General features: G+C 38.5%; 1 protein-coding gene across 1 annotated transcript in view; it reads left to right on the top strand.

The window, feature by feature from the left end:
* The window catches only part of SENP7 (SUMO specific peptidase 7), a 163,987-nt gene that overhangs the window by 131,505 nt on the left and 16,206 nt on the right, over positions 1 to 16,276 (top strand). Inside the window, exons 13-15 of the mRNA XM_054714050.1 lie at positions 10,445 to 10,624; positions 11,696 to 11,958; positions 14,525 to 14,658. Of these exons, the coding sequence (XP_054570025.1) occupies positions 10,445 to 10,624; positions 11,696 to 11,958; positions 14,525 to 14,658 (577 nt within the window). The remainder of the gene's footprint in view (positions 1 to 10,444; positions 10,625 to 11,695; positions 11,959 to 14,524; positions 14,659 to 16,276) is intronic.

Below are 16,276 nucleotides of genomic sequence, written 5' to 3'. Positions count from 1 at the left end.
TTAATATTCTCTCTTTGTCTTTTGCTCTTAGCATTTTAATTATGATGTGTCTTGGTGTGGTCCTCTTTGAATTCCTTTTGTTTGGGGTTCTCTGCGCTTCTGGACTTGTAAGTCTATTTCTTTCACCAGGTAGGGAAAGTTTTCTGTCATTATTTCTTCAAATAGGTTTTCAGTATCTTGCTCTCTCTCTTTTTCTGACACCCCCATAATTTGGATATTGGTACGCTTGAAGTTGTCCCCGAGGCTTCTTACACTATTCATATTTTTGGATTCTTTTTCCTTTTTGCTTTTCCAGTTGGGTGTTTTTTGCTTCTTCATATTTCAAATCTTTGATTTGATTCTTGGGATCCTCTAGTCTCCTGATGGATCTCTGTATATTATTTTTTATTTCAGTCAGTGTATGTTTACTTTCTAGTTGGTCCTTTTTCATATCCTCGAGGGTCTCACTAAATTTATCGGCCTTTTCTAGAAAATTCTTGAAAAACCTTATAACCGTGGTTTTGAACTCTATATCCAATAGTTTTCTTTCCTCCATTTCTTTCATTTGTGATCTGTTTCTTTGTCTCCACATTTTGGCTGCTTCCCTGTGTTGATAGAGTGGCTTTGTGTGCTAGGTGTCCTATAGGGCCCAGTGTCTCAGGCTCCCCAATTACCTGAGGTGGACATTCTTGGTGCACCCCTTTGTGGGCTCTGTGCACAGTCTTGTTGTAGTTAAGCCTTGATTGTTGTTGGTAACCCTGGGAGGAATTGACCTCCAGGCCAATTGGCTGTGAGGACCAGTTGTGTCTACAATGGGAGAACTTCTGTGCTGGAGACACCCTTATGAGGCAAGACTTGCTTTAGTGGGGCTTTGGTGCTCACTGAGTCTGCCCCCTGAGTGTGTCCCTTATGGATCTGAGGAGTTGTAATCTGGATGGTCCTACTCTGACCCCTGGGTACACTGGCTCTTGGAACTCCAAGGAGGTGCTAATTTAGCCTCTGTCTGAGGGCAGTCAGCAGGAGCTACGGAGAGATCTGCAGATTCCTCTTCTTTGTTTGGGTTTTGGAGGTGCCCAGATGAGGCCCAGCTGTGAAGCAATGTAAGCTGCTGTGGGGCCTTGAGCCTTCTTTTAGATGTTCTGGGTCTCTCTGACTCAGCTGCAGTTTGTTAGGTAAGTTTAGATTTCAAAAGCCCAGGCCATTCATATGCAAAAGCCTCTGCACAGCTTGGATGGGGCGGAGTCTCAGGGTGGAGCAAACAGCAATGGCTTCCCGTCAGCCCAGCCCTAAGAGGCCCCCAGGTCTAAGTGTCCCCTGGTAATCGCTGCAAGCACCTCTGAGAGAAAGCTGCCCTTGAGTTCCGCCCACTGCCAGACAGTCCAGTTTCTCCCCGTATGAGTCTGGGTCCCCAGAGTCTCACTTGGAACTGGAGTTCAGAGCAGTCGGGAGCTTGTGTCTTCCTGTGGATTGAAAAAGCCAGCCACGTACTCAGTTGCCAGCCCTCCCCATGTGCGTGCCTCCATACAGTGTGCTTTTCTCTTCCCTTGTCGTTGTAGAATTTCCACTTAGCCAGCCTTCCTGTGGTTCTGAATGATGTTCGTTTTGTCTTTTAGTTGTAGTTTTGAAGTGGTTGTGCGAGGCAGCAAGTTCAGGTGTTTACCTATGCCGCCATCTTGGTTTCTCCCAGAAATGATGTTTTGATAGCAAGACATGTTTTGGTATATATAAAAAGGGGAAAAATAGGAACTGTAAGGAAAGAAGCACAAGGGGAATTTTAATGTATACAAACAGGTGAAATGTTTTATAAGAGAGATTTTTTTAAAAATACCATTTTTTTACCTGAATAATGCAAAGTAGATTGGGAAATATACCTGCAACTTGTAGAGACTCAGGCCATTTTCTCATTCTCTTTCCATCTGAAAAACTTTCAGAATAAATAATGACATTAAGAAAACAAGTAATAAGCAATATAAAAGATGCTTTGTGAGAGAGAAGAATGAAAAGGAAAATATATACACAAATAGCATTTTAGAAATGAACCAGGTACCAGGAAGCTTTTGTTCCAAGACTGAAGATGTGATCAAAATAATGTAATTGAATTCCCCAGATACCCATGTACAGAAATCACAGCTATGTGGTATGATAGTGAATCTATTCATTAGGAAGCTACTGTAAGTAGTAAAAATATATAAGGCAAAGAAGAAATATATTGATAGTCCTAATTAGGAAATTTTAGTAAGTTATTATGGGATGATATAACATTAGCTACTTAGCAGAAACAAAGACCTGTGATTTAAAAGGAAATAACAATTTCAGAAAAGATAAGCTATAAAGACCTGTGTAACAGAGTTATGTATCAAATTTTTTTAAATTGAGGTATAATTGACATATAACATTATATTAACTTTAGGTATACAACATAATGACTTGATATTTGTATATACTGTTGACCTTTGAACAATATGGATTTAAACTGTAGAGGTCCACATATACATGGATTTTTTTTTTTCAGTTGGCCCTACATGTTTCTGTGTTTTGTACCTGAGGATTCAACCAACTGTAGATTGAAAGTAGGTATTTTTGATCCATGGTTGGGAATCCTGGAATGCAGAGAGCCATTGTTTTATGCCATTTTATATAGGGGACTTGAGCATTTGCAGATGCTGGTTTTGGCAGGGGAGGGGTACTAGATACTGACACCCATAACCTTCTTATTGTTCAAAGGTAAACTGTATTGCAAAGTGATCCCTGCAATAAATCTAGTAAATATGCATTCCTATTTGAACTTACAAAAATTATTTTTCCTTGTGATTAAAGCTTTTAAGATATCCTCTTCTAGCAACTTTCAAATATGCAATACAGTATTATGAACTATAGTCACCATGTTGTACATTAAATCCCTATGATTTATTTATTTTATAGCTGGAAGTTTGTGCCTTTTGACCCTTTATCCATTTCACTTACCTCATTTCTCCCACCTCTGGGAATCACCAATCTGATCTCAATTTCTGAGCTTGGTGTTTTTTGTTTGTTTGTTTGTTTTTTTGTTTTAGAATCTACATAAGTGCCATTATGTTGTATTTGTCTTTTTTTAAAAATATATTTTTTATTGATTTCAGAGAGGAAGGGAGAGGGAGCAATAGAAACATCCATGATAAGAGAGAACCATGGATTGGGTGCCTCCTGCACGCCCCCTACTGGGGATCAAGCCCGCAACCCGGGCATATGCCCTGACTGGGAATTGAACCTGTGACTTCCTGGTTCATAGGTCGATGCTCAACCACTGAGCCACGCTGGCCGGGCATATTTGTCTTTCTTTGTCTGACATTTCACTTAGCATATTGTCTTCAAGGTCCATCCATCACAAATGGCAAGATTTCATTCTCTTATGGCTATATGGTATTCCAATGTGTGTGTGTGTGTGTGTGTGTGTGTGTTTGTACACACACACACACACACACACACACACAATATCTTCATCCATTCATCTATCATCGGACACTTAGGTCCTTTCCATATCTTGGCTATTGTAAATAATGCTGCAGTGAACCTGGGAGTGCACATATCTTTTTGAATTAGTGTTTTTTGTTTTGTTTTTATAAATACCCCAGGTGGAATTGTTAGATCATATGGTAGTTCTATTTTTAAGTTTTTGAGGAAGCTTCATACTATTTTTCACAGTGGTTGCACCAATTTTCATTTCCATCAACAGTGCACAAGGATTCTCTCACCAGCATTTATGTCTTATCTTTTTGAAGATGGACATTCTAACAGGTGTGAGGTGATATGTTACTATGGTTTGATTTGCATTTGCATGTAGTGATGTTGAGCACCTTTTCATGTACCTGTTAGCCATCTATATGTCTTCTTTGGAAAAATATTTATTTAATTTATTTGCTCACTTTTTAATAGAACTGTTTATTTGTTTTTGAGTTGTAAGAGTTCTTTATATATTTTGGATATTAACCCCTTATTAGGTATATGATTTCAAATATTTTCTCTCATTCTGTAGGTTTCCTTTTTATTTTGTTGATTTCCTCTGGTGTGCAGAAGCTTTTTAGTTTGATGTAGTTCTACCTGTGTAGTAGAGCTACCTCTCATATTCTTACAATACAAATTTCAAAAATGACATTTTAGGTTTCCATAGTTAATATTTCTAATTTGTCTCAAGTATTGCTTTCCTTAATAATTTTCCTATTCCATATGATTTTTAAAAATCTTTGAAAAGGTTTATTTTTATAAATATTGGACAAGTTGGGAAAAGCAATACTGGTTCTCTCTTTGCTGTATTATTTTTAAAAGATGATGGAAAAATATTCTGTCAGTGGTAATGGGTTTTTGATTTTATAATGGAAGAAGACAATATTAGTCTTCTTCCCCAAATCCAATCTATGCTAAGTTTCTGTATACAATTTTTTTAAAAAGAACAAGACATGCATATAAATTTTTTCTTGTAGATGGGAAAGCTAGGGTCTAAATGTTTATTCTTTTTCTATAGCAGCTGAGGGCAGATTTGATTTACCCATATTTATATTAGCTATTAATTATGTGTGGCTGTGATTTTTTTCTTCACATAGAAGAAACCCAGATGTAGGCTGAGAGGGCTGGTAGAGTGTATTATGGTCATGAGGGGCACAGGCTTTTTTATTTTTTAACTCTTTCATTTCTGACATGTAACTTTCATCCTCAGTTTTGACTCATGGTCCATATGGCAGCTTATACTCCAGTCATCATGTTAGTGTTCCAGGTAGAAAGCGGGAGGAAGGGGGAAATGGTTAACAGGGCACATACCACGTATCTCTTGACCTTAATTTTAAGGAGCCTTTTTAGATGTGCATGCTACCTAACTTCTTCTATTTACATATTGCTAGCTAGAACTTAGTTATATGACCACACATCTATTTGCCAAGGAAGCTAGGAAATAGAGCTTTGAAAAGCTTGGTACCTTGCTTACTAAATAAAATTAGGATTCTATTGCTAAGGTCCCTATTAGTGGGTAGGCATAGTGATAGACAACTCCCACTTTCAATGTCTGCCATAGCTCTATAACAGAATAAACCAAATATTAGAGGAAATTTTGGTAATAAAGTAAGTATTTCTTATGATGGTGTTAAATTTCTTTATTTATTTATAAAAGATTTTCTAGAGGGAGAAGGAGAATAAGAGAGGGAGAGAAACATCTATGTGAGAGTGATGCATTGATCATCTGCCTCCTGCACATCCCCTACCCAGGACCTAGCCTGTAACCCCGCATATGCCCTGACCAGGAATCGAACCAGCAACCCTCTGACGCACAAGAAGATGCCCAACCAACTGTGCTACACCAGCCAGGGTAGTGTTAAATTTATTTTTTAAGGGAAAAATTTAAAAGCTGTTTTTCTTTTTCTTTTTTAAAACATATTTTTACTGATTTCAGAGAGGAAGGAAGAGGGAGAGAAAGAGAAACATCAGTGATGAGAGAGAATCATTGATCAGCTGCCTCACATGCTCCCTACTGGGGATCAAGCCTGCAACTCAGGAATGTGCCATGACCAGGAATCCAACCATGACTTCCTGGTTCATAGGTCAACGCTCAAACACTGGGCCACACAGGCCAGTATATATGGTCAATAAATTTTTAACAAAGGAGCCAAGAATATATAATGGGGAAACCACAGTCTCTTCATTAAATGGTATTGGGAAAGCTGGACAGCCACATCCAAAAGAATGAAACTGAACCTCTACCTTTACTATATACTATTCAAAATGCATTAAAGACTGAATGTAAGACCTGAAACTCCTGGAAAAAAATATAGACAGTAAGTTCTTCAACATCCATCTTGGCAATGCTTTTCTTGGATTTGACACTAAAAGCAAAGGTTACAAAAGCAAAAACAGACAAGTGGAGCTACATTAAACTGAAAAGCTTCTGTACAACAAAGGAAACAACAAAATGAAAAGGCATCCTACAGAATGGAAGAAAATACTTCCGAATCACATATCTCATTTTGGGTTAATATCCAAAATATATAAAGAATTCATTTAACTCAATAACGAACAAACAAAAATCCTCCCAACAAACAAAAAAACTAAGTTTTGATTGAAAAGTGGGCAGAGGAATTGAGTAGACATTTTTCAAAGAAGAGTTACAAATGACCAATAAGCACATGAAAAGATGCTCAACATCTCTAATCAACAGGGAAATGCAAACCAAAACCACAATAAGTATCACCTCACACCTGCTAGATTGGCTGTCATAAAAAAGACAAGAAATAACAAGTGTTGTGCATTGTTGGTGGGAATATAAGCTGGTGCAGTCTCTATGGAAAATAATATAGAGGTTTCTCAAAAAATTAAATGTAGAATTATCTACGATCCAGTAATCCTTCTGGGTATACATCCAAGGAAAATGCAAACAGTATTTGAAGAGATATGTGCACCCCGTGTTTATTGGAGCATTATTCACAGTAGCAAAGTATAGGAAAATCAAAGTGTCTATCAACAGATGGGTAAAGATGTAGTGTGTACACACACACACACACACACACACACACACACACACACACATACACACGAATATTATTCAGCCATGAGAAATAAGGGCAACATGGGTGGACCTTGAAGGTATGATAAGTGAGAGAAACCAAATAGTACATGATATTGCTTATATGTGAACTCTAATAAAGCTGAACTCACAGAAACAGAGAGTAGAATGGTGGTTACCAGGGCAGAGGCTTGGATGGTGATTGGGGTAAATGGGGAGATGTTGGTTAGAGTAAAAACTGAATTCAAAGATGAATATGTTCTGGAGGTCTAATATACAGATTGGTTATTATAGGTAATAATACTGTATATATACTTGAAAGTAGCTAAGAGAGTAGATCTTACATGCTCTCAGCACAAAAATGAAGAGGTAATTATGTGATGTGATGGAGGTGGTAGCTAACATTAGGGTGGTATTACAATGCAATAAATAAGTGTATCAAATCAACATGTTTTATACCTAAACTCATAGTGTTATATGTCAATTATATCTAACTAGAGGCCTGGTGCATGAAAATTTGTGCACTTGGGAGGTCCCTCAGCCTGGCCCTCACCCTCTCACAATCCAGGACCCCTCGGGTAGGGTCCCTAGGCCTATCCTGAGATCAGGGCCTATCGGGGCTTCCTTCCCCCAGCTGCAGGCAGCTGGCCCCATCCCCGCTGCTGCCACTGCTTGCCATCTGTGCAGCGCCACCCCCCCCCCCCCCTGCCACTGGTGGCCTCCCTCTGCAGGCGATAGGCTGGTGTGCAATGGCTTGGCTGGCCTGGGCCTCTCTCTTTCTTTGCTGGGCGGTGGGGCCAGCCCTGTGAGGGGCCATCTGCCTACCTGTTCGCCCCTAACCACTCGCCTGCCTACCTGATCGCCCCTAACCACTCTGCCTGCCTGCCTGATTGTCCCTAACTGCTTGCTTGGGGTGGAGCCAGCCCGGGGAGGGGCGGTCTGCCTACCTGATTACCCCCAATCACTTGCCTGCCAACTTGATCACCCCTAATTGATGGTCTGCCTACCTGATCACCTTTAACCACTGGTCTGCCCACCTGATCACCCCTAACCACTCTGCCTGCCTGCCTGATCGCCCCTAACCACTTGCTTGGGGGCGGGGCCCAGAGAGGGGCCATGGTGGTTCTGGTCTCTGGTTATTCTGGTCATTATGCTTATGGTGGCTGACCTTTTATTATATAGGATAAGCTGGAAAAAAGTGGGAGTCAGTATTAAAAAAAATACAGTAAAATAAAGAAGGATAGCTAAAGAGAGAGGGAGGGAGAGGGAAAGAGGGAGGGAGGGAGAGAGAGAGAGAGAGAGAACGAACTTTAAAAGCTGTAAGCCAATATAAAAGACTGTACAAAGTAATTAGAAAGAGAACAAAAGGGATAGAGATGAAAATAACGATTTTTTTTAAAAAAAAATAAGAACCAGTAAAAAAGAAAGGAAGGAAGAAAGGTAGAGAAGGAGGGAGGGAGGAAGGGAGGAAAGGAAGAGGGAAAGAGGAAGGGAGAGGGAGAGATAAAGGGTGAAGGAAAAGAGGGAAGAAGGAATGAAGTCAGGAAGGAAACGGAAGAAAAGGCAGGCAGGCATGCAGGACACAGGCAGGCAAGGAATAGAGAAAGAAAAAGACAAGGAACGAAATGGAGTGAGGAAAGATTGAAAAGGGCTATAAAAGAAGGAAGGGGAAAGAGACAAAGGGAGGACGTGAGGGGAAAGAAGTTTAAATAGAGTGATGAGTCAGTAGGAAGAGTGAAATATAAAAAGTGAAAGAAAATGTGAGCATGAGAGGATTTGAAAAGGAGGAACTAGTAAGAAAATTAAGTGCAATTTTGGACAGTGGGGAAAGAAATCTAAAAAGAAGTCAGTTAAAATATTACAGTACAATATAAGGTGGATGGATGATAGATAGGAAGGTTAGGTAGGTAGGAATATAAAATATAGATAGAGCCATAGATAGGTAATTGATAATCTATGGAAAGGAGCCAGTAAATAGAGAGTAAAGGAAAGAGGGGAGATAGGGTAGGATGGGACAGGATAGGAGGAGAGAAAAGGTAGGCTGGTATGCATGCAGACAGGCCCTGAGGGTAAATAGAAAGAAATGCAGAAAGGAACAAGAAAAAGACATGGAGAAATGGAATAAGGGAATGAAAGAATGAAAGAAGGAGGAAATATGAAATAAATAGATGTTTAAAATGGGTTAACCTACAAGAAAAAGTAAAAAAAGAATGGCTGGCAAGGGAACATTAAGATAATTAGTTAATAAGTATTTGAATGCTTATTGTAAAATGCTTTCAAACTTTCATGTTCATATGAATCACCTGGGATTTTTTGTTACACTGACAATTCTGATTCAGTAGATCTAGGGTGGGGCCTGATTTTCTGTATTTCTACAGGCTCCCAGGTGATGTCAATGTCAGAGGCTGAGGACTACATTTGAGTAGGAAGGTTCTAAAAGATAATGAGGGGAGGAGTGCTAAGAAATTTATTTCAAGTCAGTTCCTATCCTGGGTTTATACTTACTTAGCTGATATTTATATTCCTAGTTTAGCTGCTTGTTTTCTTAAAGTTGTACCGGATGACCTTTGGGACTTCTTTATACTAATTTATATATTTCTTTGAATTTAAAAAAAGGGTCCTCAGAGGGGATTCTTTTAGGACAGCAAGAGGGAGGAAGAGTGATAATTCAGTGATTACCTAGAAATTTTGAGAAGTAAAACCTTCAAGAATTTGCCGAAACCGGTTTGGCTCAGTGGATAGAGCGTCGGCCTGCGGACTGAAGGGTCCCAGGTTCGGTTCCGGTCAGGGGCATGTACCTTGGTTGTAGGCACACCCCCAGTGGGGTGTGTATAGGAGGCAGCTGATCGATGTTTCTCTCTCATCGATGTTTCTGGCTCTCTATCTCTCTCCCTTCCTCTCTGTAAAAAATCAATAAAAAAAAAATTAAAAAAAAAAAAACCTTCAAGAATTTAAAAAGAAATATCATCTAAGACCACCCAGAAGCTCATATATACTCTTCTTGAGAATCTTTTCATAGTGGCTAATCTGTATAGTAGAATTAGACTGCAGATGTTTTGGGAGAAGAAAGAGAGGCATAAATTGGCTTATGATAGCATTTGGAGGCCTGGTTGATAGTATTGACCAAGATAGAAATACATAATTTTCTAAGTTATATTATGCTTACTTTTCTGCATTAGTAAGATAGTCTTTTTTTTTTTTTTCTTTCTTCCCATTTTGGTAGTATTAATGGAATTCTTAGTAAGAAATCTCTCTGGACAAGGTTTTTTATGCTGTGGAAATTTAATACTTTACATTCCTCGATATAACTGAGATCATATAAGTGTGAGAGACTAAATTGCTACATTTAATTATTTGGTCTTTTCTAATTGTAATGTGATATTTGTTACTGTAATAATATTGTTTGGGGAATTTCAGCTAAGTTCAATGAAGTGCACTGGAAATTATGCTTTTGAAAAATAATTCTTTTTGAAAATATAGTATACTAGAGGCCCGGTGTGCACCGGTGGGGCCCCTCAGCATAGCCTGCGGGCATCGGGCCAAAACCTGCAGTCCAATGCCACCTGCTGCTCCTGCCTGCCGTTCCTGCTTATCCCGGCCCCGCTGTGCCTGCTGCTGTCACCGCCGCTCTGTAGGCTTGCTGCTGCTCCGCTGCAGTCTTGGGGCTGCAGCAGCCAGCCGTGAGCCCTGCGTCTGGCACTCGTCAGTCAGCTGAGTGGCACTCCTGCTATGGGAGTGCACTGACCACCAGGGGCAGCTCCTACGTTGAGTGTCTGTCTCCTGGTGGTCAGTGCGCATCATAGTGAGCGGTCGACCAGTCTTGGTTGTTTGGTCGGTTGGTCAGTTAGGCTTTTATATATATATATATAGATTAGATAGTGTATAAGTGTTGTATTCCTAAATAGATTAACTTATTAATTTGTTATATTTTATTTGTTTTAGTGTCCTTGAATGAGGTTTTATTGCTAGTGGATACCACACATTTAAAGAGGTTTGGGTTATGGAAAAGTAAGGATGATGATCACAGTAAAAGGAGTCTTGCTATCCTTTTCCTCTGGGTCTCATCACATTATCTTCAGGACATTCAGACCCAATTAGAAAACTCTATGTTAAGCCAGCAATGTGAGTATAAAATTATTTCTGAATGTCAGGATAACCTGAGAAGTCCTGTAAATAACTAGTTTTCTTCTGAAGTAATTTAATAAGATGTAATTTCACTGATTTGAAGTTAAGTTCATTGAATTAAAAAAATTTATGCCTTAATATGTAAGATAAATTATTCTATTTATTCACATAATTTCTCCTGATACTTCTTTTACTCAATCAAATGACATTATTTTCTGAAATAAAAGGAATACCTTATCTTTTAGTCAGTTACCATCCTTGGCTACCTTTCTTATGAGTTTCTTGCCCTGATTTCAAAATGAATTATGACTGAGCTAATTAGTGACAAAGTTAAATAAAATACAGAAGTATTTAACTTCAACATTTTCTTCAGTTTCTAAAGAGAAGCTCAGTTTACTTATATATCCTTTCTCTAAGACTGGATTGAGTACGACTACTTTTCTGTATGCTCCCATTATACTTACATATATATATGTGTGTGTGTGTGTGTGTGTGTGTGTATATATATATATTTAAAATTAGTTATCTTGCTATTCTAATTCCAAATTAATTGGGAAGATTTATGATTGCATAGCAGAGAAGTTGGAGAAATATAATTAGCCATTTATAATCATTTTCGGGGAAGAGAATGTCATTTGAGACCACTGTTGAAATGATTGATTAAAGAAAATGATATTGAAGGAAGTGTTTGATTGGAACATTTTTAAAATGAGTAAATTTGATATATGGAGGAGGGTAGAGAAAAATAATTAATTGCTTTGTTACCATTGATTGATTTATTTATACATCCAGTAACAAATATTTACTAGACCTCCTAAGCACCAGGTCCTGGAAATAACAGAGGTCAATATCCTTGTGGAGTTGACATTCTAATGCAGTAAGGAGTCTAAAAATTGTCAGTTTTGGTTCTAGTTACTAATGGCCTATTTTGGGATTTAATTTGCCTGGATTACTTTGCTAGTGGTTATATACCAACCTTACTGTTAATAATAGTCAAGTTATTTTAATTATAATGCCCTTGAAAAATAATGCTATTGATAAAAATTGTTGTTGTTTTTTTTTTAATAGCAAAATCCAGTGAATTCATTTTCCTTGAGCTACACAATCCTATTTCACAAAGAGAAGAATTGAAATTGAAAGATATTATGACAGAAATAAGTACAACCACTGGAGAATTAGAGCTTTCTTACCCATTGTCTTGGGTTCAGGCATTTCCTTTATTTCAGAACCTTTCTTCGAAAGAAAGTTCTTTTATTCATTATTACTGTGCTTCAACTTGTTCCTTCCTTGCTGTTGCTGCTGAAGAAATAAAGATGCAATCAATATCTCAGGTTAGCATATGATTAATATAATTGGTGAGGGGGTGGGAGAAGGTTTGGTGAAAATTCTTTGATTGAAATTAAGCTGATTTCAAAATGCTCTTTTGTCTAAAGGGCACAATAGCCAACCTGAAGAACTCCCAGTGCCAAAGCTAGAACAGTTTGATCAGCAAACTCAATAATGATAGTGTGTCATTATAACTAAAGAATAACATGAATACCAAAAAATCTATATTGATAAAAATAAATAACTGAATTAATGAATGAATACATAAATAATAAATGATGGATAAGGGACACATCTTTCTTAGAAAAGTATTCCAATTAATAAATATAAAGAATGAGAGAAATATAAAACCACCATTAGAAAAAACATAGTTTGATTGGGTGCTAAAGTTAATGGGTGAAAATTTAAGGAGAAACAGGATATGTGCATAATCTCAAAATCTCTTCCCCAATATATTTATTAATTACAAAAAGTAGTAACAGTGGAGAATACTGGCAGACATCACCTTAACCCAAGTGATCCGAGTTAATACCACCAGTAATAAGACATTCTGACATAATACCTGACACATCATCCACCGAGAAGGGTACACCACTTCTGTGGTATTCTTCCAATATTGTATAACTTCAATCTAATCATGAGAAAAAACCCAGAGAAACCTGGTTACAAAATAACTGATTGATACTCTTTAAAAATACCAAGGTTATGAAAGATAAGGGAAGATTGAAGCATTGTAAGGTCCTGAAACAGGAACAAGATATTAGTGGAAAAACTAGTTGAAACAGAATAAAGTCTGTAGTTTACCGTATAATATTATACCAGGGTTAATGTCTTAGTTTTGATAATTGTACTATCCTATATAATAAAGATGTAATATGCAAATGGTCGTTACGCCGTGAAGTGTAATGACCGACCATGTAATGACCAGATCACGGATCAGCAGGAGGGTGGGGCAGCGAGCTACAAGTGGGCGGCAGAGAGCTACAGGAGGGGGCAGGGCAGCAAGCTATGAAGGTGGCTGGGGAGCAGAGGGAGCTACAGGAGGGCGGGGCAGTGGGCAGAGAGCTACAGGAGGGCGGTAGCGAGCTACTGGCTATAAGCGGGTGGTGGAGAACTAAAGGAGGGGGCAGGGCAGCAAGCTATGAGGGGAGGCAGGGGAGGAGGGATGGGGGAGCCATAGGAGGGCGGGGCATCGTATGGAGAGCCACTGGAGGGTGGCAGCGAGCTACTGGTGAGCTACTGGTGCATGGATTCGTATGCAGGGCTACTAGTGGTTATATAAGATGTTAATATTAACTGGAATCTGGGAGAGGCTTGTTTTTTGCAACTCTTCTGTAAGTCTAAAATTACCTTGAAACAATTCATAGTAAGTTTAAATATGCTCTTTTTTAAAAAAACCTCTAGAGAGAAGTGTTTATTAAGTTTGCTGTGGAGCATGCATGTGCATGTATACCTACACACAGGACAGTCTGTCTGGTCAGGGGCTAATCTGTCATTTAGAAGGCTTGTAGGAAGCCACATTAGAAAGACAAGGTGTGAGATTTTCGTTCTTTATGTACACACTAGAGGCCCGGTGCACGAAATTCATGCCGGGGGTGGGGGAGTGTCCCTCAGTCCAGCCTGTACCCTCTCCAATCTGGGACCCCTCGGGGGATGTCCAACTGCCCATTTAGGCCCAATCCTAAACGGGCAGTCGGACATCCCTCTCACAATCCAGGACTACTGGCTCCCAACTTCTCGCCTGCCTGCCTTCCTGATTGCCCCTAACTGCTTCTGCCTGCCAGCCTGATAACCCCCACCCACCCCACCCCCGCCAGCCTGATTGATGCCTAACTGCTCCCCTGCCAGCCTGTTTGACCCTAACTGCCCTCCCCTGCAGGCCTGTTTGCCCCTAACTGCCCTCCCCTGCAGACCTGGTCCCCCCCAACTGCTCTCCCCTGCAGGCCTGGGTCCCCCCCAATTGCCCTCCCCTGCTGGCCTGATTTCCCACAACTGCCCTCCCTTGCAGACCTGATCCCTCACAACTCCCTTCCCCTGCTGGCCATCTTGTGTCCACATGGGGGCAACCATCTTTGACCACATGGGGGCAGCCATCTTGTGTGTTGGAGTGATGGTCAATTTGCATATTACTCTTTTATTAGATAGGATTGTAACCATTTTGTATGGTAACTATATTGTATATACAAATTTACATTCTACTTTTCCATTTAATAATAGAATATCAATTTATATTATTATAAACTCTTTCAGTCCCTCTTTAAAAATTTTTTTCTATTATATTATCACCTCTTTTGTTCATTTTGAGCTACACAGATTCTCTTTTAATTATAAAGCTCAGATTTATAAGTAACACTTCAACTGAAACTTTCATTATGTACAATATCTTTTGATCAGTAGTATTATTTTGATGCTTATATCTTTGCAGAAATTCTAAAAGTATAGATATAATTCCGTGATTTGGATTTCTTTTAGTCACATTTTCTCTTACAAGTCTAGGTTTTGACTGTTCTTTTCAGAGTTAATATGTATTTATGTATCTATAAGGAGACTTTTCTCCCCATTTCCTGTCAGCCCTCAAATATAGATGCAGCCAAACCTAATTACACCTTCCTGCAGAAGCAAAGTAGCGGTTGCTACTCACTTTCTATTACAACTAACCCAGATGAAGAATGGCGAGAAGTCAGGCACACTGGACCTGTTCAGAAGTATGTACTGTGTCATGTCCCGTTTGCAATAGGTGGGCACGCTAGTCCTTTTCACTCATGTGGCTGATTTTAAGTAGTCTACCTTTTTAAATGTTTTGAGTTTTACTTTCACACTAAATGGCTAATAATGAAAATAATGTTTTTTCTAAACTTATGAAAAGTTAAAAAATTTTATTAAGAAAAACAGTTGTGCCATTTCATTTAGTTTTATGTTAATAAGACAGAAATAGTAGCCAAACTATCAAATTTTGTAAGATTAAAGCATTTATTGAAAATATTTAAATAGCAATGTACGATTTTTAAGATTATATATTTTATATCTGAATATATAATAGGAAAATTAAATTACTTATTAAATTGTGCCTCAATTTAAGGTATTTTAGAATTTGTCAGAACTTCCCTTTCAGAAATTGCTTTTTTTTGGTTTATATTTCATCTTTTATATATCTTCTCATGGTGGGAAGGCAGAATTGGGAGTCTATGCATTTGAGGGTGGTTTTATTCCTCTGTGTATTCATTTTCTGTGTTTTAGGGAAAAAAAAACACCACAGGAAAGCACAGGATAGGAAAATAGCTGATAAATAGAAACTATAATATTAGCATTTAAAATTTTCAGTCTTTTTTGGTTTAGGTGTCATGCTTATCAAGATTAAGTCAATTTCGGCTGACTTTTATCTTCTTAAATCTTCCTAGTTCAAGAAGTACATATTATACCTTTATTATTTACTATACTAGTGGCCCAGTGCATGAAATTTGTGCACATTAAAAGGGAATTAATTAGAGGAAATATTTTATATTGCTGTTTGCCATTTCTCTATAATAGAAGTGTCAGAGATGAAAGAAAATTAGTAAAATGTATATGAAAGTAATATATACATTTATTAATAAATAAACAATAACAGCATACGTCCCAGCTGGCACCAGGCGGGACACGCAGCCTCACGTCCCAGTCTCGCCGCGCATGTAGTCCCACCCACCTGTGCCTGCCGTGCATGCAGCCTCCTGCTGATCGGTCGTTATAGCGTGAGAGCGTCACAACCATTTGCAAATTACCCTTTTATTAGTATAGATTTGTGCACCTGTCTATGCCAAGACTATAGTCAAGAATTCACAGCTGCTACTGGTCTTATTTCTGAATTTCAAGAGAGAATGCTAGAAGAAAGATGCCTAATTAGTTGTCATCTATTTTCTACTTCTTTGTGGTTGTGTTCTAATTATTTTTTTCCCTTATCTTCTCTTAAGTTTTACATTATAAGCACTTTATTATAGGGAACTTGCTTCCTTAAGCTCTCTATTATTTCCATTACCCAGCTGCTGGCTTAGACTAGCCACCAGTAGAGCATAGTTTTTTATTGCTGGCTCTTCTGAATAGAAAGGAACTAGGAATCTGAATAGGGATTCACTTAGAGTTGGAAAGTATACCATAGGAAAATCATCCATGGTTTTATTATATCAGTTTGTTGAAAGTTAAAAATTATGCAGAAGATAGACATCCTCAATGGTGTTGTGATTGATTGTGAGATATAACCTATTGATTTAACAGATATTGAGACCAGCCTACATGAGAAGGATTGGAAAGGAAAAGATGCTCAGTGAGACTACTATAAGTAGCTTATGA

Source organism: Eptesicus fuscus, chromosome 3 (genome assembly GCF_027574615.1).
Source record: "Eptesicus fuscus isolate TK198812 chromosome 3, DD_ASM_mEF_20220401, whole genome shotgun sequence".
In the NCBI taxonomy this organism is placed as follows: domain Eukaryota; kingdom Metazoa; phylum Chordata; class Mammalia; order Chiroptera; family Vespertilionidae; genus Eptesicus; species Eptesicus fuscus.
The sequence above is the reverse complement of the archived record's forward strand: the minus strand, read 5'-3'. Positions and strand labels throughout refer to the sequence as shown.